Source organism: Phyllobates terribilis, unplaced genomic scaffold (assembly GCF_046119375.1).
Source record: "Phyllobates terribilis strain yellow unplaced genomic scaffold, ASM4611937v1 Scaffold_2__4_contigs__length_985480577, whole genome shotgun sequence".
In the NCBI taxonomy this organism is placed as follows: Eukaryota; Metazoa; Chordata; class Amphibia; order Anura; family Dendrobatidae; genus Phyllobates; species Phyllobates terribilis.
This window is the reverse complement of record NW_027362762.1, coordinates 892841786-892864334: the sequence shown is the minus strand read 5'-3', so window position 1 is coordinate 892864334 and position 22549 is coordinate 892841786. Positions and strand designations below refer to the sequence as shown.

Here is a 22549-nt window from a genome sequence, read left to right as displayed (position 1 = left end):
GCTAGCGCGGGGTCGCCTCCGAAACAAGGAGGTGCGGAAAGCCGGAGACCGGGGCTGGATGCCATGGCACTGATGGGCAGCGGCGCTGCTGGAGCGGGAGTCGTACGACTCGCGGCAGACGCAGGTGGAACATTCAGTGTGTCCAGGAGGGAGTTGACACTCCGCAGGTAGTTTAAGATGGTTTTCTGTTGGGATCACTGATGGGACACCTCCTGGAATAGGTCAGAGAGCGAGGGAGCTTGGGTGCCACCGAGTTCCATGACCCGAGCAAACTGTTAAGGGTCCGGGTGGTGGAACCTCTGTGCTGTGGTGCAAGGAGGGGCGTGACTAAGTATCAACCCGGACCGACCCTGGTCGTACGGCGGCTAACGACTCCGTGACCAGGGAGGGACCGAGCAGAGGGGCCAGATGCTACTCTGGGGACGACCTTGTAAGAGAGCAGGTGACTCCCACGGGTCAGATGGCTGGGACTGACCGGTATAGCAGATGACACAGCAGGCAGGCTGACGAGTGGTCCTGGAGGATGGACTGGTAGACACGGCAGGTGACAGGTGGGAGCCTCCGGGTAGACTGTCAGTTGGTCACGGCAAGTGACAGGCAGAAGTCTCTAGATGGACGGTCAGGTAACAGGCAGGTAACAGGCGAGCGCTCCCAGGTGAGCGGGCTGACAGACACGGCAGGAAACAGGCAGGTAACAGGCGAGCGCTCTCAAGTGAGCGGGCTGACAGACACAGCAGGTAACAGGCAGGTAACAGTCGAGCGCTCCCAGGTGAGTGGGCTGACAGACACGGCAGTTAACAGGCGGGTGCTCCCTGGTGAGCGGGCTGACAGACACGGCAGGTAACGGGCCGATAACAGGCTGGCAGATAGGACGAGGAGTCAGGCTTGCAGCAGAACCTGAGGGCTGAAGCAGAGATAAGTAACACTGTGCAACAACTTTGCTTGGGCACCTCCATTTTGGAGGAGGTGCCCTATATATGGGAGGACCCTCGGCTATTGGCCGGGGACTCCTTAGGATGTCGCGCGCGGCCCCTTTAAGAGGGGGGGAGCGCACGCGCGCCCTATGCACAGTGTCCGGGGGACTGCGCGCGCCGACAACAGGAAGAGAAGGAGAACGGGGAGCGCGGGGAGAGAGGATGTGAGAGGGACGGCGTCTCTGCCTGGCAGGAGGCAGAGATGCCGATGCTACAATTTGCATATCATTATTATGAATATTGATCCTGTGATTTTCATAACTCATTGACTTTTCCTTCTTGGTGTTACAATTTCAAAGCTGAGGAGTGTATCCATCTACGCAGCTCCTCCTGCTCTATAACATGATGCCTGCAGACTAAACTATATATAAACCATTTTACTTCTAAAAACTGTCCTTTATTTCTTAAGCCACAGCTCTTTTATTGTATTTCTGTTTCCTATTATTCTCAAGGGATAGTATTTTGGCTACAGCCAGCTTAAACCTTTCAACTATATATTCTTAAGGACATGGTGCTCATAAAACTCTAAAATTAAGGAAAGTTTTATAGCTGCTTTCTTTTTTTTCTGCCTTAGTGTTTTTCTTGGTTCCTGTCATTTCTGCCGCAAACTATTAGTTTTTGTTGTTTTATTGGGAGCACTTCACCATTTATACCTTATTCCCTAAATGATCTCTCCCTTTTTTCCCCTCTGAGGGTTTCAGTGACACTAAAAATGAAAGAGATTCATAGAGAATTCTGCAGAATAACACTTAAACTCAACACTTTATGAGATTCATTGAATGTCAGCGGCTGAATCAGATGAAATTGCTATGGTTTATTGCAAACACACCTATGTTCCTAACCTGTTATACAATTTTAGAGATTGATTTTTTTTTTCCTTTTTGCCCGTGAACTTCACTTGTTTTAGAATACCAGGTTCTTTCACTTAATAGGACTAATGCTGGATGCCAGACACATTAAAGTTAATCCAGCTGCTGAATTGGTTTTGTGCATAGTATTTGAAAGCTGGCTTTTTTTAAGCCCCACTGGGACAATTTTACAAAAAATCTTTACAAGTTTGCCATTAAGGACAAAAACTACCCATTCTAAGCACAGTATTTCAGGATAATAACTTCCTCAGCTTAATGCTTTTCCACAGAGACCTATCTTTGGATCCAAAGTATAAATGTCTTTCTAAATCCTCCGTATGAACTGATGGTTCGGCATTATACAGCCATTGCAAAGAAAATAACGTTTTTTTTTCCTATGCAAGGTTCTCTCTGTTTGAATATGTAATTATTAAAGTAATTTTGAATGCTTTTTTTAATCTAAATTGTAAAATATTTATTGCCATTATTATCAGCTGAGGCTTTTTTTTGTTTAATGATTTTTATTTTATTTTTTTATTTTATATATTATTTGTAGTTGACACTTTCTCCCATGCATTAGGTTAAATTAGAGATGAGCATTTTTTTTTTTAAATTAAAATTCGGCACATTTGCCAAATTTTCCCCAAAAAATTTATTTGTAGTAAAATGATTCACTAAAAATTGAAGGACGATTTGTGGATAATCTGCATTGCTGGTATCCCATATAATAGATCCAGGTTCAGAAAGAAAATATTTGAGGTTTTTCTTTATTCAGTCAATGCATTTCGAAGTGCTACAGACTTCTTCATCAGGACAAAGAAACATACACACGTTGTAGCTGCATTGCATTTTTTAGATGTGCAACATTTACACCACAATTTTTTAAATCATGACAAAACGTCTCTGGAACATGTGCATTGCAATTTTTTTCAGTGTTTCATGGCTTTCACTATCTCTACAGCTGAACTGTGACGTCCTTTAACTAACCAGATTCACCATAAAATGGCTGCTGAAGTTCATGTTTCGTCTTTAATAAAGGCTATGATAGGCCCTCCAGTTGGCTATACTATGTGATGTGAAATCTGCCAGCATTATGAGGAAGCCCGCTTAGCCACACCCGAGGTCATGTCAGATTTATGTGGCCATCTTCTACATTGCGAAAATGGCAGCAGCCATTTTTGGCTGCTCACACTAAGCAAATCTCAGTTACTATAGTTAGAATTACTATAGTTAGAATTTGCCGGGTCCAAAAATTTCTCAAAAAATTCTACAGAATTTCAATTTGCATAAAATGGATGTGCTCATCTTTTGTTTTATAAACCTATATTAAATTATTATTATAAATTATATGTATTTTGTTTTAAATTATATTATTATATTTAACTTCAATTATTTGTTTGTGTGGCCTTTATATTGATTTAGGTGTTCCTGAGAAGCCACATATTTCAGGATATTCATCCCCAGTTATGGAGGGAGACCCAATTCGCCTGACTTGTAAAACATCTGGTAGCAAACCTGCTGCAGATATTAGATGGTTCAAAGGTGACCAAGAAATAACAGGTAAGAAAATTTTACTTTAAAATGTGCCGCAGTTCCCTAAAAAGATTTTTCACTTCTTTTGTTAGCTGCTTGTCTATAATGTCTTTTCAAGCATTAGGTTTCTGTTGGAGTTGCTTTTCAACAAAAAAAGAAAACCTGCAATTTAAAATACAGGGGATGGACAAATTAACCAAATTAGTTATTATGTAACTGGAGATTAATTTCAGGAATCCTTAAAGAGGACTTTTCACTTAATTTTTAAATACAAACTGAGTACCTCATCCAGTTGGTGTTGCGTCACTGATCCTGGAAGAGGTTTTTTTTTTTTTTGTGCATATCTTTTCCAAAGATATGCCCCTTGGTAATAATGATTTGGAATTTCCCTTCAGCCCACTGGGAATACACTAAAGAACTTATCTATGGAAGGGAGTGGGGGTGGGTTGCTTTTTTATTTGACACTGGCCAATCAAAAAACATCTCCACCCACAGAAGTTCTGTAGTATATACCCAGTAAGTTGAAGGGAACATTAGCATAATTATTACTGGTGCATAACTTTAGAACTGAGGGGCACAGAAGTAAAAGAAAAACTGTTCTAGAATCAGAAGAGGAACACCAATGGAAGGATGTCCACAGTTTAAATTAAAACATCCAGGGAAATGTCATCTTTAAATTCATTTTAGTTGAGAATACTATACAAATTCACATTTAATATGTTTCCTTATAGATTATAAGCTTGCTAGCAGGGCCCTCACTCCTTTTGATATGAGTTATGCTTATTCTATATTGTCTGTATTGTCTGCAAAAGTCCACTCTATAATTGTAAGGTGCTGTTGAATATGTTGGCGCTATAAAAATAAAAAGTATTATTATTAATGTGTAAAAAGCATTTGATGGACATCTAAAAATATGAAAGATTCATGATCAATGGTGCGTGTGCAGATTGTTGTAAAAATGATGCTAATGTAGATACTGTATATAATACATATTACTTATAACATGGCATGGTTTGGGGCGGCCTGTGGGGAGCACTCTATCTGGTGCTCTGCTTACATATTCAGCTATATGCGCTTATGACAGCTCACTGTGCCTTCACTGACCTGCCTCCTATTTTACCTAGCCCAGCACTACTAGATGCATTATGTAAAATAGGAGGCAGGTCACTGAACCATCAGTGAGCTGTCATAACAGCATACAGATGAAGATGTAAGCAGAGCACCAGATAGAGCGCCCACCACAGGCCGCCCCGAAGCACGAGCAAATCATTATCTCCAAACTGAAAGAAAAGATTACACAAGAACCACAAGATGGATTTCATCAACCCAGGTATTATTTTAATCAGTGTAATGACACCCACCTGACAGTGTATATAGTTTACTAAGCACAATCCTGCTGACATGTGCGCTTTAAATGAATAACTAAAAACATCACCCGTGAAAAGATAACGAACAGCTAGTTACTATAATTAATTATATTAGACCGTGTAGCCCATAACAGTGTAGACAATGTCCTGAAAATCATAAAAGTAAGTTATGCTCTTCCACTGAAATGATAATAGTCATCCCTCATTTGGTGTTCAGAAATGGCAGTGCGCATGTATCGGATAATCAAAGATGTGAGTGCGACCATTGTCTTGGTCTTTTAGTTTGGCTGCATATAACAGATGGAATCTAATAGAGATGTCATGAAGGTATCGACAAACGGGAGAGAAGCCTTTATGTTTTTGAGTGAGTGAAGAAGAAAAGTCATAAAAGATGAGGATACAGTTGTATGCTGTTAGTGAGTTCATCCGATGGTGCGCTATTGTTGATTTGTTCTTTGATGGATCAGTTTAGGAATCTAGCAGTGACCATTCGTGGACTACCTCTTCCTTGTTCCCTAGTAGGACCTATGTGATGGGCTATCTCAACCATCAGTGAATCTGGAGTGATAAAAAGTTACAAAGCTTGTTTTAGGTCAGTATTGAGAAAGGTGGATAGATTATCTCCAAAAATATTTTCTGGGACATCTATGAGTCACAGATTATTCCACTTCTCTCTATTCTCTAGGTCCTCCAATTTGTCATGGAGATAATGGAGATAAATTTCTTCTGTTTGATTATTGGTGGATGCCTCAGCAATAGAGGTGATGGTAGTACCACACTCATTTACCATGATCTCCAGTTCGGCAATATTTGTAAATTTATCATAATTTGGGCTAGAATCGAATTGATAGATGCTTGGAGGACATCTAATCTCTTATCATAGAGCAGTATGAGGAGTCTTGAGACTTCCTGAGCAACAGCAGCTGCTTGTAGGTTTTCCATTGCAGGCGATGCTTGAAAAGTCTGGCATGGTGATATATTAGGTGGGCTATTGTCTCCACCACTTGAAAGTTCAGGTAAAGCCTCTGGATTTTCTGATGATCTTGTCATTTTAGACTTTGTTGGTAGCTATTTACCTTTATTAGTTTTGCAATTTATGTTTTTGTTAGGGTAGAAGATGTAGGTGTTCCCAAACTGGTAGATTGACATTTGCAATACAAAATGAGGTGAACATTGTTGCTTTGACAAGTATTTTTTCCACGCCCATTGATATACAGGTCTCAATGACTGGGAGGAGGTCATCGAAAAGAATGTATGAAATGTAAGGAGAGCAATTTCCCGTATTAACGAATCATAAGAGATGAATTAACATGCGCCATTAACAACTCAGAAGAATGGCGTGATACTAGCAGCAGTAATTCAAAAAATGAAAGATCTCTCTCCCATTCTTCTGCTTTCTCCCCTCTTGAGTTGATAGGTGAGGCGAGGTGACTGAATTTATGCAAGTTCAGGAAATGACGTTGCCTGTATCGGTCACTGGGATGTAGTTTTGTGTTAGAAGTGTAGATTGTTTAAATCACAAACAATAATTTTCAAACTAGGATGTCAAATTCTGATCTTGCACAGAGATAAAATAAAATGCTATTTCAGAATCAGTTACTTGTGGCACTGCAGTGAGGCTAAGTGTTGGTATTTGTATATTAGCTGAAATCCAAGGTTCAAGGATATGAGTTATAAAGCAGCCATTAGATGATTGAGCTGCACAACAAATACAGAAGTGATGCTATGTAACTAGGGTGTTTTCTGCTTTGAGACAAGTCAGAAACAGTCTAAGGCCAATTTAGGCTGTTAAAGCTGAGCTTTTTCAGCCTTTGAACAACTTAAGGCCCGGTCACACATAAGGAGATCGCAAGCGAGATCGTTGATGCGTCACGGTTTTCGTGACGCAATAGCGATCTCGCTGTGCTCTCGTTATGTCTGACAGGTAGCAACGATCAGGCCCCTGCTGTGAGATCGCTGATCGTTACAAAGCTTCCTGGACCATTCCTGGGTCGTTGCACTCCCGCTGGGCAGTGTGCATCGCTGTATTTGACACCTTAACAACGATCTCGTTAGCGATTCAGAACTGAGTCACGTAGGCGTGTATAAATTGGACTTTTCCGCGCCCCTCGTCCCCGATTGGTGGTCACTACTGCGTCCTTGTTTTTCGGATCCCACCAGCGTTCTCCGGCTGTGACTCCACTTTGAAGAAATCAGACATCTTTAGTGAGGTAGGTATTGTTTGGGGTTTCAAATGAGTTTCCATTTTTAATTCATATATAGTACATCAGTCAATTATCTGCTATCATTGCTCTTCAGGGAGGGAGGGCTTGGCTTCTATCTGTATATATATGCTTTTGCATGGGCAGATATTTTAGGGGTCTTGTGCACACACCCACACAGCACGTTTTCTGACACGCTGTCCTGGCCAACCGCTTCAGAGTTTTTCACACGCCAATTAACATGAAGCTTAAATCAATAGACTCTGTTGTTTTGGCCTGTTGCACGCTTCACAACTTTCTTCGTCGACGTGATGCAATTACGTACTGTCCGCGTGGCTTCGTGGACTCTGTGGACCTAGCCAATGGGGAAGTGGAGCTCGGAGAACGGCGTGCAAACGATCCTGCAATTGCAGGCCTTCAACCAGTGGGATATGGCAGAAACACCTATGATGCCAAGACCAGCCGCGACAACTACTGCCAGTATTTTAACGGTCCTGGTGCTGTTCCTTGGCAGCATCAGAACCTATAGCGGGCAACTACTCATGTTTCTACACTACTGACATTTCTGTACTGATGTGTCTAATAAACTGTGTGTTCTACTATGCAAAAGCTTTGCTTCTCATTCATTCAGTAGTAGCAGTAGTCACCGCAGTAAGCAGTCCATATATGTACAGTACAGACCAAAAGTTTGGACACACCTTCTCATTTAAAGATTTTTCTGTATTTTCATGACTTTGAAAATTGTACATTCACACTGAAGGCATCAAAACTATGAATTAACACATGTGGAATTATATGCTTAACAAAAAAGTGTGAAACAACTGAAAATATGTCTTATATTCTAGGTTCTTCAAAGTAGCCACCTTTTGCTTTGATGACTGCATTGCACACTCTTGGCATTCTCCTGATGAGCTTCAAGAGGTAGTCACTGGAAATTGTTTTCACTTCACAGGTGTGCCCTGTCAGGTTTAATAAGTGGGATTTCTTGCCTTATAAATGGGGTTGGGACCATCAGTTGTGTTGTGCAGAAGTCTGGTGGATGCACAGCGGATAGTCCTACTGAATAGACTGTTAGAATTTGTATTATGGCAAGAAAAAAAGCAGCTAAGTAAAGAAAAACGAGTGGCCATCATTACTTTAAGAAATGAAGGTCAGTCAGTCCGAAAAATTGGGAAAACGTTGAAAGTGTCCCCAAGTGCAGTTGTAAAAATCATCAAGCGCTACAAAGAAACTGGCTCACATGAGGACCGCCCAAGGAAAGGAAGAGCAAGAGTCACCTCTGCTTCTGAGGAAAAGTTTATCCGAGTATCCAGCCTCAGAAATTGCAGGTTAACAGCAGCTCAGATTAGAGACCAGGTCAATGCCACGCAGAGTTCTAGCTGCAGACACATCTCTTCAACAACTGTTAAGAGGAGACTTTGTGCAGCAGGCCTTCATGGTAAAATAACTGCTAGGAAACCACTGCTAAGGACAGGCAACAAGCAGAAGAGACTTGTTTGGGCTAAAGAACACAAGAAATGGACATTAGACCAGTGGAAATCTGTGCTTTGGTCTGATGAGTCCAAATTTGAGATCTTTGGTTCCAACCACCGTGTCTTTGTGCGACGCAGAAAAGGTGAACGGATGGATTCTACATGCCTGGTTCCCACCGTGAAGCATGGAGGAGGAGGTGTGATGGTGTGGGGGTGCTTTGCTGGTGACACTGTTGGGCATTTGAAGGCATACTGAACCAGCATGGCTACCACAGCATCTTGCAGCAGCATGCTATTCCATCTGGTTTGCGATTAGTTGGACCATCATTTATTTTTCAACAGAACAATGACCCCAAACACACCTCCAGGCTGTGTAAGGGCTATTTGACCAAGAAGCTGAGTGACGGGGTGCTACGCCAGATGACCTGGTCTCTACAGTCACCAGACCTGAACCCAATCGAGATGGTTTGGGGTGAGCTGGACCGCAGAGTGAAGGCAAAAGGGCTAAGAAGTGCTAAGCATCTCTGGGAACTCCTTCAAGATTGTTGGAAGACCATTTCCGGTGACTACCTCTTGAAGCTCATCAAGAGAATGCCAAGAGTGTGCAAAGCAGTCATCAAAGCAAAAGGTGGCTACTTTGAAGAACCTAGAATATAAGACATATTTTCAGTTGTTTCACACTTTTTTGTTAAGTATATAATTCCACATGTGTTAATTCATAGTTTTGATGCCTTCAGTGTGAATGTACAATTTTCAAAGTCATGAAAATACAGAAAAATCTTTAAATGAGAAGGTGTGTCCAAACTTTTGGTCTGTACTGTATGTACATATGTATACACATGCGTATACAGATACATACATACATACATACATACATACACAGATACATACACGCATATACATTCGTGTACTCGTATGTAAACAGATTCATCCATGTACTCATACATATTTTCAAGTACATAAATATATACACACACACTCATATACACATACGTATACAGATAACTATATATACACATACTCTCAAACGTACAAATATGCATACACAAAAATGGCCATTTACTCTCTATATATATATTCATATAAATATATGGACATCCATACATCTGTACAGGAACAATGCACACACCAGTGTTCCCGTCTGACCGGAGACGCAGTAGCGATCCCATCTGACCGGAGACGCAGTAGCGATGTTAAACCAAGGCCGCCCAATCATAAGGCAGTAGTGTCCACCAATGGGAGATGAGGAGGCGCGGAAAAGTGATTTTATGCACGCCTTTGTGACATAGTACAGTCCCTATCAAGGTGTGGATCGTTGAAATAGTTGCTGTGTGAAAGCGTCCCAACGACCACCGAGATCGTTAGTTAGATCGCTGGGGCGGCCGAAATCGTTGGTAAGTTCTGCATGTTTGACACCTCCCCAGCGATCACGAAACGACTCTCCAGCGATCCCAAAACCGTGACGCACTAACGATCTCGCTAGCGATCTCGTTATGTGTGACGGGGCCTTTAGACTGGCAGTAGATTGCTTTATAAGTAAATCAAGAATGCTGAAGACATTGGAAACTGTCTGACTTGTCTTGAAGCATGTACAGTAGTGTCCTTTCTCCCAGTTCCCCCACCAACAGCCACAGTACCTTACTCCTGAAGGAGTATTTGTCTATCACATGAGATCTGAAGATGTTATCACCTCTCTGTGGATGGCTGGGATGTGGTGGACTCAATATTTAGAGGTACTTGGCCAGTACAGAAGCTGGTGGAAGGTGCACCTGTCAGGAGACCAGCAGCTTTGGTCTATTGGCTGAAAGATGGCCCTTGGCTGCAACTAAGGTGGGTCAAGAGTTCCAGGGATGTTTCTGGGAAGACAGACTTGTTGAGTTCCTTAGGCCTTAATATGGCCAGCAACAAGTAGGCAGTGTTGCAGTGCAAACTATGCACTAGGAATCAGGGTCTATGAAATATTCGGCTTCAGTGGAAGACCAGACCTTCTTATATAGATATCTCTTGTTTTCAGCTGGTTTAATGAAGATATGTTGAGGATTATAGCTGTATTCATCAGTCATCCATCTGGAGCTCTTGTAAAAAGCAGCCATGCTAGATGCCCTACCCCCGGAAGTCTTGACCTGGCTTTTTTATGCATACTAGTAATACAGTGGCAATAAAGTAAGGCATAAATAGTGTTGCCACTCCCAAGGATTGGCCGCAGATATTTTAAAAAATAAAAGTTGTACATACCCTTTTACTTCTAAAAACTAACAATGAATGTAAAATCTTAAACTGTACCGTATTCTGTATTCTTTGTCATACCCAGCAATTTGTGCAGGGGTCAGATAGTGTGCAGTCATTATTTTAGGGATTAATATGAGATTTCAGGTTTGACTGGATATTGTATTTCATTCAATCTGTGTGAAGGGTCATGGATTACTGAACCATTGTTACCAATATTTATCTGTCTCCAGTACTAGACACTTACTTGGGGTATTCTTAAGTCTTCTATAAGACATTTGCTGCAAAATAATGTAAACATATTCTAAGTGGTACAGTAATTAACTTTAACCTTGCACAAATATTATAAATATTATTTTTATTTTTACATTGGACATTAACATTCTCTTATAAGTACTTTTCTATTCTCATCTTGTAAATTGCACATTATAAAGAAAAACCCTGCTACATAATATGCTTTAATAAGGCTCACTCAATGTCTCCCGCCTGTCACTTATCTAGAAGTAAAACTGCAGTTAGGAATGGAACGCTGTGTTTTCTCACTGTTATAATGAACCTTTAAAAGTGAACTTCTGGCTTCCTTTTAATATAGACGTTGAGAAAAAACAAGAGAGGGATAGCAACGGGAAGACATTCACGGTTATTAGTGTGCTGGATTTCCGAGGGGATCGCAAAGATGATGGTGCAATTGTGAGCTGCAGAGTGGACCACGATTCTCTAAATTCGACACCTCATATAGCAACGCAGTCCTTAGACATCCACTGTAAGTACAGGCATGGTATGAAATGGTAATTATAAGAATTAATGACTTCAATGCAAATTGCTATTCTGGCCAACATTACTGATTTTGCTTTTTTGCCTTGTATGGATTCTCAACGTTTTCTAAGCTGTGATGTCTGACTCATGCAGCATTTCCTGACAGTTACTCTCAATAAAGGCCAAAATAAGTTTTTACATCTTTAAACTGATCTAAACAACATGAAAAACTGATCTGGGATTTCAATCAATCTCCTATTGATCTCAATATAAAAAAAAAACTATGGTGAAACCTTTAATGATAGAACTGATGAAGATTAATGCAAAACAGTGCTCTTCCCTCATATTTACAACTGTCTTTATTAGTTCTGCCCTCACAGAACAGGTCATTAGAAATTTAAATTCACTGACTTTGCCACATTTTCACCCAAAAATTTAAATACTGTAAAGCTTGTATGGGATTGTAAAATACACATGGAGGCGAGGAGAGAGAGAGATCTTTGCTGATCATAAGGTCTCACTCTTTATAGGCAGGAGAGAGAAAGAGAGAGCACTCCACTGACTATAAGAGCTTATACATTAAAGGAGAGAGAGAAAGAGAACCTCGCTGACTATAAGCATTTACACTCTACAGGGGAGAGGACCACACTGACCTTAAGAGCTTATACTCCACAGAAGAGGGAGAGAGGACCCCACTGACCATAAGAGTTTGCACTCTAAAGGAGATAGCACCCCAGTGACCATAAGAGTAGTGTTGAGCCACCCCAGTAGTGTTCGAGTTCGGTTCGGTTCGTCGAACACCCGTGTGTTCGCCGAACTGTTCGTCGAACTGTTCGTCGAACACCTTCGAACACCGTTAAAACCAATGGCAGGCAAACAAAAACACATAGAAACACATAGAAAACACCTTAAACGTGTCCAAAAGCTGACAAACTGCTCAGAAGACATAACTAACACATGGAAAAGTGACAAGTACATATAGTCATGCGAAAATAAAAGAGGTGGAGGAGTAAAAGGAGGGGGAGACACAGATATAGGCATGTCATGCCCTTCTAAAATCCAAAAAGTGAGAAGCCGACACGGCCAGTCCGCTCCTGCCCGTGCCACCTCCGTGTCGCCGGGTTTGTGCCAGAGCCGCGGTGAACCCTGATGGCCAGCCCCCCTCTCCCAATACTGGTGCCTGTCCGCTGGTGGGTCGAGCGAGCCCCCCTGTGGTGGAGGCAGCTCTAAGCTTTTTAATTTAAATTGTCTCTCTAATTTGAATGAATACACTTTAAATCCATTTACAAGGATCTATTGGAGGGCAAGTCTCATGCCAGCAGCCGCGTAATTCCAGCTCCAGTAGCGTCCACTAAAGCTGCTGCAGTTAAAAAGCTTTTATAAGGATCGAGCTCGGCTGTCCACCGCAAGGCATCCTACTGCCAGTCCCAGCCCTATGCCTTGGGGTGCCTCCTGATGCTCTTCACTGAGTATCCCGTGGTCCCGAAGCATTTCCTTTGAAAAAATGAAGTGTCCAAACTACAGGTGGTGTAGCTTGCTTAACAGCCGGGATAATCCGCTGACTAGCAGACCCTGCTACTAGGCACAAAGTATTTCCTGGGCTAGATGCAGTTAAAAATTTGTAATTAGATACTCTCGTTGGATGCTGAGAAAGCATTCCATAGAGTCTCCTGGCACGCCATATATGATTCTCTTAAAAAGCTTGGGGTAGGGGTCTAGGGGACCCTTTTATAGCCAAAATCACGGCCCTGTATCGCAATACGTCACCTAGGCTGAAGATAAATGGAACTGTAGCACCCTGAGGGCTCGGTTGCTACAGAGGTATTGCACCTCACCCAGAGGTGTGATATCTCACTCTCAGGTAAGGATGTAGTGTGGATCAGGACCCGACACCTGCATGCATTACACCACATTGCCGTGGGGCAGGGCGACCAATATGCCCCTGAGATGGGCACGACAGTCCCTGTCCCTGGCTGGAGTGGGGGGAGCGAACACTGAGGAAGGGGAACCCTGTAGTGCAGGAGCAGGGAGGAAGCAGTTCCTGGGTGCATTGAGAAGGGTGTATAAAAGGTGGGCACCATCTTAGTTCAGTGCAGAGAAGTCTGAGCAGAAGTGGCAGGGAGCAGGGGCTCTGCATGAGCTCTGCTCTGGAGGCGGGCCTAGTAACAGAGGCCCAGGCCTGGAAGAGGGAGAAGGAAGGAAGAGGAGCGGAGAAGGCTCCAGGAACGAGGAACGAAGGGATCTCAGGGGTGCGGACGGGCGAGTCGCCACCGCACGCCAGAATCCACCTGCGTGGAGGGGTCAGGCCAAAGGGGAGACCGGTCCCCGAAACTAGTGGAGGCAGGAAATGACCCTCAGCTAGAAACAGGAGGCTGTGACATTTTATGTGGCGCAGCCCCTCGCTACACCCGCTAGGAAGGCACCACATAGGGTCAGGGAAACTGGCGCCAAGTTTACCAAGAGGAGGCCCGAGGCAGCCGGACAGAAGGGTTGGTAAGAAAGGCCAGACAAAGGACACACAAAGGGGGTCCTGTGAAGCGCTCCAAAGTTATCTGGGAGTTGTCTGAGCCCCTCACCTGGTGAGCACAGTACGACGTGGGCAGCCGTTACCTGCATACGTGGTCTGGATAATAAGAACTGTGAGTAAAGGCCCTGGACTGCATCACTGACTCCGTGTCATTACTGCTGCTGCCCTGCACCATCACCCCCATCCTCCGCATACACTGCCCTGAGGCTATACTCCTCCCGTGGGGAGTTATGCTACGCTCTGCTGCACCCACAACACCAGCCTCAGCGGTCTGCCCTGGAGCGGCGGTTCACTCTGACCGCAATCCACGGGTGGCGTAGTCGGACATTTAAACATCAAAACCACATAAATAGTTCCGCCACTGGTTTGACCGCCCTGAGCCACGGAACCGGGTTGCCGCCACGGAGACTACAATCACCAGCATCCACCAAAAAGGGTCCGGCTCCGGGTGTCCCAAGGCCCAGGGGGCGCGTCAGAACATTTTCATCACCTTTCACAATCACCAATGGGACAAGGCAGGGATGTTCTCTGTCCCCTCTCTTATACATCCTAGTGACGGAGCACCTGCTCTCATCAATTCGCCATAACCCCAATATTAGGTGGATTGAGGTGGGAGGCACCGAGTACAAGTGCTCTCTATTTGCTGATGATGTCCTAGTATATATCACTCAATCACATATATCCATCCATGCTGTTATGGCTGAAATAGATCACTTTGTTACATGGTCAAATTTTAAAATCAATGCAGCGAAGTCTGAGGCCCTCGATGTCTCCCTCCCCAAATCCATATAGGATTCCATCCAGTCCAACTTTCCCTTTGCCTGGCCCTCACAGGGTATCAAATACTTAGGAATTCCTATTCATAGAGACCTCTCCCATCTATGTTATCTTAATTTTGGGCCCTTTATTGAACAACTCCATACAGACCACGGTTGGCAAGTTAGAACTGTAAGATTCACTACGTGAACCACTGGTGTTTTGTGGAAAAGCACATGTACACTGTGTTCCAAATTATTATGCAAAAAGTGTTTAGGAGTGATAAGGGAAGAATTTGTTTGTTTGTCAGTTAAATTCATTGATGGTGATGTGTGTCAGGGCTCTTTATATCACTGTAAGCAATTGCAGACACCAGTGCTAATTAGTTTGTCAGGTGTGTCCAATGAAAGGCAAGACTACTTAAGAAGGCTCTCTCACATTATTCAGCAGCCTACATTTTATGCCAAAATGGGAAAGAAAAAGGATGTGTCGGCTGCTGAGAAGCAACAAATTGTGGAGTGTTTAGGTCAAGGCATGACTACAATCAACATTGTGCGATGATCAGGATGAAGTGTCTTGGCAATCAAGAAGTATGTAGCTGATTCACAGTACACACGTGTGCGTGCTGATAAGGGCAAATTGAGGACTCTTTCCTACAGGCAATTACGTCAGGTTGAAAGAGCAGCGGCAAAAAAGCCTTGTCATAGCAGCAGACAAGTTTTTGAAGCTGCTTGTGCCTCCAACGTCCCCCGAACAACAAGATGCAGGGTCCTTCAGAGGTTTGCAGCTGTGCATACGCCATCCTGTCGACCTCCTCTATCCACTTCACACAAGCAGAAATGGCTCCAGTGGGCCAAACATTACATGAAGACTGATTTCAAAACTGTTTTGTTCACGGATAAGTGCCGTGCAGCGCTCGATGGTCCAGATGGATGGAGTGGAGGATGGCTGGTTGATGGACACCCCACGCAAACACGGCTACAGCGCCAACAAGGAGGAGGTGGAGTAATGTTTTGGGCTGGAATCATGGGGAGAGAGATTGTCGGCCCCTTTAGGATCCCTGAAGGCGCTAAAGATGAACTCCATAATGTATGTGGATTTTCTCAAACAGCACTTCCTGCCATGGTTCAAGAAGAAGAACCGTGTATTTCACAGCAAGATCATTTTTCTGCATGATAATGCACCATCTCATGCTGCACATAAAACATCTGCATCTCTGGCTGATATGGGCATAAAAGGGGACAAACTTATGGTGTGACCCCCATGCTCCCCTGACCTCTACCCCATTCAGAACCTTTGGAGCATCATTAAAAGGAGTGTCTATGATGGCGGGAGGCAGTTCACATCTAAGCAACAGCTCTGGGAGGGTATTCTGTCCTCATGCAAAACAATTGAAGCAGAAACCATCCAAAACCTGACAAATTCAATGGACGAGAGAGTTCAGAAGCTCCTTTCGAACAAGGGGTCCTATGTGAAAATGTAACATCACCTAGAATAAAGTTTTGAGTTGAAAACTGTTTGATTTCAGTTTCTAACAACCTGCTAATGCTTATAATTTCAAAAATGACCATTTTTTTGGTCTTTATTAAAATGAAAAGGTTGATCGAAAAGTTTGGGGGATCTAAGAGTGTGGCAACCCAGTAGTCATGATTACTTCGAATTCTGACAATATGAGGGTCATGCTGCAGGTAGTGCAGCAAGAAGGCACTTATGTGTCTTGCGCATCTTGGAGCCCCAAAATTATTTTCCGGGCTAGATGCAGCTAAAAATTATTTTTAATTTTAAATCTGGTGGAGCTTATTATAGATGGCCTAATAGGATCAGTGCTGCACACTGCTACAAAGCCCAAATTATTTTCCAGTCAAGATACAGATAAACATGATTAGTAATTTGAAAGCTTAAAACGGTTGGTAGGGTGATTTTAAACAAACATCAAGCTTTTACTCTCCCCAGGATGACACAGGGGTAGAAAAGTCGTTTCGGATCCATGATTTGTTCATCTTTATGAACGTGAGTCTGTCTACATTATCAGTGGAGAGCCGCGTGCGCTTATCTGTCAGCACACCACCAGCAGCGCTGAACACACGATCAGACAGAACGCTGGCTGCAGAGCATGACAAGATCTCCAAGGCGTAAGTGGCTAGCTCCGGCCATTTATCCAGATTGGAAGCCCAAAAAGAGCAAGGGTCCAGTGACACAGTCGTGGCTTCAATGTTTACTTGGAGATACTCCTGTACCATCGTCTCTAGGCGTTGACTATGTGTCAGACTTCTTGTCTCCTGTGGCCTTGCAAAGGATGGGCTAAAAAAGTGGTGAAATGATTCCGCAAAATTGATGTTACCACCAGATACTGTGGTTCTGTTACGGTTTGAGTGCTGAACACTTGACGGTCCCACGGTTGGCAAGTTGGAACTGTGAGATTCACTACGTGCACCACTGGTATTTTGTGGAAAAGCACATGTAAGATTCTGCAACAGTCTCTGCTGATACTCGTGCATGCGTGCATCCCTTTCTATGGCAGGAATAATTTCTGAAAATTTACTTTTGTACCAGGGATCTAACAGTGTGGCAACCCAGTAGTCAGGATTATTTCTAATTCTCACAATTCGAGGGTCATGTTGCAGGTAGTGCAGCAAGAAGGCACTCATGTGTGTTGCGCATCCAGGAGCACCAAGTCCCTGTTGTGTTGGTGGCGAGGTAACAATCATGCTTCCTTCCTCTGTCCTCTCCCCCCAACCTCGCACAACAGAAATGTGATCAAGGTCTCCCTCATCTGATGAGTCTTCCATCAGTTCGTCCTCCACTTCTTCCTGGGCTCCTGCACCTTCCTCACTAGTTTGGCTGCTACCATGCGCCCTGGTAAAACCATCTCCCCCACCCTCACATGCCTGCCGCCTTGGTGCTGCCGACCGTCTGCACCTTGCAGATGTTAGCCCTTCCGCATACAACTCCTCCTCCTCTACTTCCTCCACCTCCTCTTGTGCCACCACCTGACTCCGAATTCTGTTTAACATGTGCTCCAGCATGTAAATCACCGGAATAGTCATGCTGATAATGGCATCGTCAGCACTAAACATCTTCGTCGCCATTTCAAAACTGTGCAGAAGGGTGCATAGGTCCCTGATCTGAGACCACTCCTCCAGCGTGATTTGCCCCACCTCTGAATCTCGTTGGCCCAGGCTATACGTCAGAACGTATTGCACCAGGGCTTGTCGGTGCTGCCACAGTCGCTGCAACATGTGCAGAGTTGAATTCCACCGGGTAGGCACATCGCATTTTAGCCGGTGAAGTGGCAGGCCCAACGACTTCTGTAGAGATGTAAGTCGCTGAGCTGCGGGATGCGAACGGCGGAAGTGAGCACACAGCGACCGTGCCCTCTGCAGAAGGCCATCTAGTCTGGGATAGTGGGCTAAAAATTGCTGGACAACCAGGTTCAACACGTGAGCCATACAAGGCACGTGTGTGACATTGCCCCGGCGAAGGGCCGCACCCAGGTTTGCAGCATTGTCGCACACGGCCTTCCCTGGTTTCAGGTCCAGTGGAGACAACCATTCATGAAATTGGTTCTCCAGAGCTGACCACAACTCCTCAGCTGTGTGACTCACATTTCCCAGACATTTCAATGTAAAAACCGCCTGATGAAGTTGAGCCCTACTGCCAGCATAGTAAGGAGGTGTGCAGGATCCCTTCTGCGCAGTTAGAAAGCTTGTGGCATGACCAGACAGGCTTTGGGTGCAGGTGGAAGACCGAGAGGAGGTTGAGGAGGCAGAAGCAGTGGAGGAACTTTGACATAAAGAGGATTGACGCACAACTCATGGGGACGGCAAGACTTGGACAGCAGCCCCTTGTCCTGCTGTCACCATAGTTACCCAGTGCCCAGTCAGCAACATGTAACGCCCCTGTCCATGCCTACTCGTCCAAGTGTCTGTGGTGAAATGCACCCTGTCACACACAGAGTTTCTCAAAGAAGCGGTGATGTTGTGTGCGACATGCTGGTGGAGCGCAGGCACACCTTTCTTTGAGAAGTAGTGCCGACTGGGCATCTGGTACTGGGGCACTGCGACGGACATAAGGTCTCGAAAATCCTCTGTGTCCACCAGGCGGAAAGGCAGCATTTCTGTAGCCAAGAGCTTGCAGATGGTGAAATTCAACCTCTTAGCTTTCTCATGGCTAGGAGAAAATGGTCTTTTACTTGTCCACATCTGAGAGACCGAGGGCTGGCTATTGTGCTTAGACGGGGTTGATAAGGGTGTCCCCGGCAAACTGCCTGTCTGTGAGGAAGATGCAGGCGGACATGTTAGGTTGCCTTGATCCAAAGGTGGTGCTATCGATGTCGGACAGCGCTCAACACCAGCTGGTGTTACCACCTCCAAAGAAAATGATGACCTGCCAATCACGCTGGCTGTTGCGGGTAAAGAGGTGGCAGGTCTGCGCCCCAAAACAGGTGTGACTGCTGTCCCCCCAGTCACAGAGGATGAAGAGGCCGCGGATGCACAAGATATGGCAGACGGTGGTTGGCCCGGCCGGCTAGGCCGCATTGTAGCTTCCCACTGCAACTTATGCTTCATGTCCATGTGCCGGTTCATGCATGAAGTACTCAAACTATGTATTTTTTGGCCTCTACTTAGCTTTTGCTGACAAATGTTACAGATAACACGAGTTGGGTCATCTTTATCGATCTGAAAAAATGCCCAGGCTATGCAAGGCTTAGCACCCATGCGACCTGAAGAGCCACCACGACTTGTGGTGAGAGGCAGAGTTGTGTTTGAGGATGCAGTTGTTGACGTGCTTCCAGTACTACGTCTCTGTCCAGGAAGGCGCAACCTGACCTCGTCGTCACTAGCATCTTCCTCCACCTCCTCTGCTGACCTCATCTCTTGGCTGACTGTGGGTTGACAGTAAGTGGGATCTCCAACCTCATCATCATCACCCTGTGTGTTATCACACCCGTCGTCCTCAGAGCCAACCTGTTCCTGCCCTGACAAAAAACTAAAGTTGTCGCTTCAATCAGGTATTTGAGTCTTATCATCGTCTTCCTCATTGTCTCCACCAACAGGAGTTACAGTTTGGGAATGAGGGTCTACATTATGGTCAGAACCTTCTGCGTCTGGTCCTGGATCCGACTCATAAAGATTCTGGGCATCAGTGCAGATCATTTCCTCGTCTGGATTCACAGAAGCGCTGGAGTCGACCTCTGATTCCCAGGCTATAGTATGAGTAAACAGCTCTGCAGACTCAACCCTCTGTTCTACCTCATACTCAGACGGGCAGCTGGAGATTTGGGAGCTGTGAGGAAGCAAGTGCGATTTGGGTGACACCTTTGAGGACTGGAGTATTTGTGATGTTGAAGTTGATGTGGAGGAGAGCCCACTTAAAGGAGCACTTGATATCCGTTGAAGCACCTGCTGTTTTTGTGCCTCATCTGGAATTTGTAGCGATTGGCGTGGCCGTAAGAAAGGGATCTTATCACATTGTCCCCAAAAAGAAGTAGACATTTTAGTTTGGCTGGAAGATGGTCTTTCTTCTGCAGACGTTACTGTTGCTTTAACACCTACCCCACGGACACAACCTTTTTTCCCCTTCCCAACACGCCTATTCCCCTTTCCACCAGCAGCAGGCCTTTTTCCACTCATTTTGGTGGTTAACTAATTCACAACTCTGGAGTTGTTTGCACAAAAAAACAATGGATGGTAACCGAGCAGAGCTGAGTGGCCAAATTGTGGTACTAGGCCAAAACTATTGGCTGGGTTAGATGCAGAAAAAACTATATTCAGTTTGCAACCTGATGGAGGTCAGTATAGATGGACTAATAGAGAAAGTCCGACACACTGCTACAAGGCCAAATATTTTTTCAGAGGTAGATGCAGAAAAAAATTATATTCAGTTTGCAACCTGATGGAGGTCTGTATAGATGGATTAATAGAACAAGACCCACACACAGCTAGAAGCCCAATATTTTTTCAGAGGTAGATGCAGAAAAAAATATATTCAGTTTGCAACCTGATGGAGGTCAGTATAGATGGACTAATACAACAAGTCCCACACACAGCTAGAAGCCCAATATTTTTTCAGAGGTAGATGCAGAAAAAAATATATTCAGTTTGCAACCTGATGGAGGTCAGTATAGATGGACTAATACAACAAGTCCCACACACAGCTAGAAGCCCAAATATTTTTTCAGAGGTACTGTAGATGCAGATACAAATTATTTTTAATTTGCAACCTGATGGAGGTCAGTATAGATGGACTAATACAACAAGTCCCACACACAGCTAGAAGCAGAAATATTTTTTCAGAGGTACTGTAGATGCAGATAAAAATTATTTTTAATTTGCAACCTGATGGAGGTCAGTATAGATGGACTAATAGAGAAAGTTCGACACACTGCTAGAAGGCCAAATATTTTTTCAGAGCTAGATGCAGAAAAAAATTATATTCAGTTTGCAACCTGATGGAGGTCAGTATAGATGGATTAATAGAACAAGACCCACACACAGCTAGAAGCCAAATATTTTTTGAGAGGTAGATGCAGAAAAAAATATATTCAGTTTGCAACCTGATGGAGGTCAGTATAGATGGACTAATACAACAAGTCCCACACACAGCTAGAAGCCCAAATATTTTTTCAGAGGTACTGTAGATGCAGATAAAAATTATTTTTAATTTGCAACCTGATGGAGGTCAGTATAGATGGACTAATACAACAAGTCCCACACACAGCTAGAAGCCCAAATATTTTTTCAGAGGTACTGTAGATGCAGATACAAATTATTTTTAATTTGCAACCTGATGGAGGTCAGTATAGATGGACTAATACAACAAGTCCCACACACAGCTTGAAGCCCAAATATTTTTTCAAAAGTAGATGCAGAAAAAAATATATTCAGTTTGCAACCTGATGGAGGTCAGTATAGATGGACTAATACAACAAGTCCCACACACAGCTAGAAGCCCAAATATTTTTTCAGAGGTACTGTAGATGCAGATAAAAATTATTTTTAATTTGCAACCTGATGGAGGTCAGTATAGATGGACTAATACAACAAGTCCCACACACAGCTAGAAGCCCAAATATTTTTTCAGAGGTACTGTAGATGCAGATACAAATTATTTTTAATTTGCAACCTGATGGAGGTCAGTATAGATGGACTAATAGAGAAAGTCCGACACACTGCTAGAATGCCAAATATTTTTTCAGAGCTAGAAGCAGAAAAAAATTATATTCAGTTTGCAACCTGATGGAGGTCATTATAGATGGATTAATAGAACAAGACCCACACACAGCTAGAAGCCCAAATATTTTTTCAGAGGTAGATGCAGAAAAAAATATATTCAGTTTGCAACCTGATGGAGGTCAGTATAGATGGACTAATACAACAAGTCCCACACACAGCTAGAAGCCCAAATAATTTTTCAGAGGTACTGTAGATGCAGATAAAAATTAGTTTTAATTTGCAACCTGATGGAGGTCAGTATAGATGGACTAATAGAATGATGCTATGCCCAAAAGATTTTACTTCACTAGGTGCAGTAAAAAAATTGGTATTCTATACACAGGTGGTATATCTTGCAGCACAGATAGGCTACTCCACTGACTAACACACTCTGCAATAGGCCAAAAAGGATTAGCTTTGATAGATTCAGCCAAATGCTGTGAAAAAAACTTGCACAGCACCGGCACAGACCTGCCTGGCAAAAACTGATAGGAACTGATGTAACCTAGTCCTGAAAAGGACTCCAATTACAATTAGTCTTTACTCCCACAACCTGTCTATTTAAGAGCACAGACCTCCCTGATAAAAGTCGTAGGAAATGCTGTAACCTAGTCCTTAAAAGGACTGCAATCACAACTATTCCCCACTCCCAAGCTATCTGTATATTTGTGCGAA

General features: G+C 43.9%; 1 protein-coding gene across 2 annotated transcripts in view; it reads left to right on the top strand.

Annotated features, from left to right (window-relative positions):
• CADM2 (cell adhesion molecule 2) overlaps window positions 1-22549 on the top strand; it is a 612895-nt gene that overhangs the window by 205302 nt on the left and 385044 nt on the right. For both annotated transcript variants that reach the window (XM_073668208.1, XM_073668209.1), the window contains exons 3-4: window positions 3245-3382; window positions 11214-11384. In XM_073668208.1, the coding sequence (XP_073524309.1) occupies window positions 3245-3382; window positions 11214-11384 (309 nt within the window). The remainder of the gene's footprint in view (window positions 1-3244; window positions 3383-11213; window positions 11385-22549) is intronic.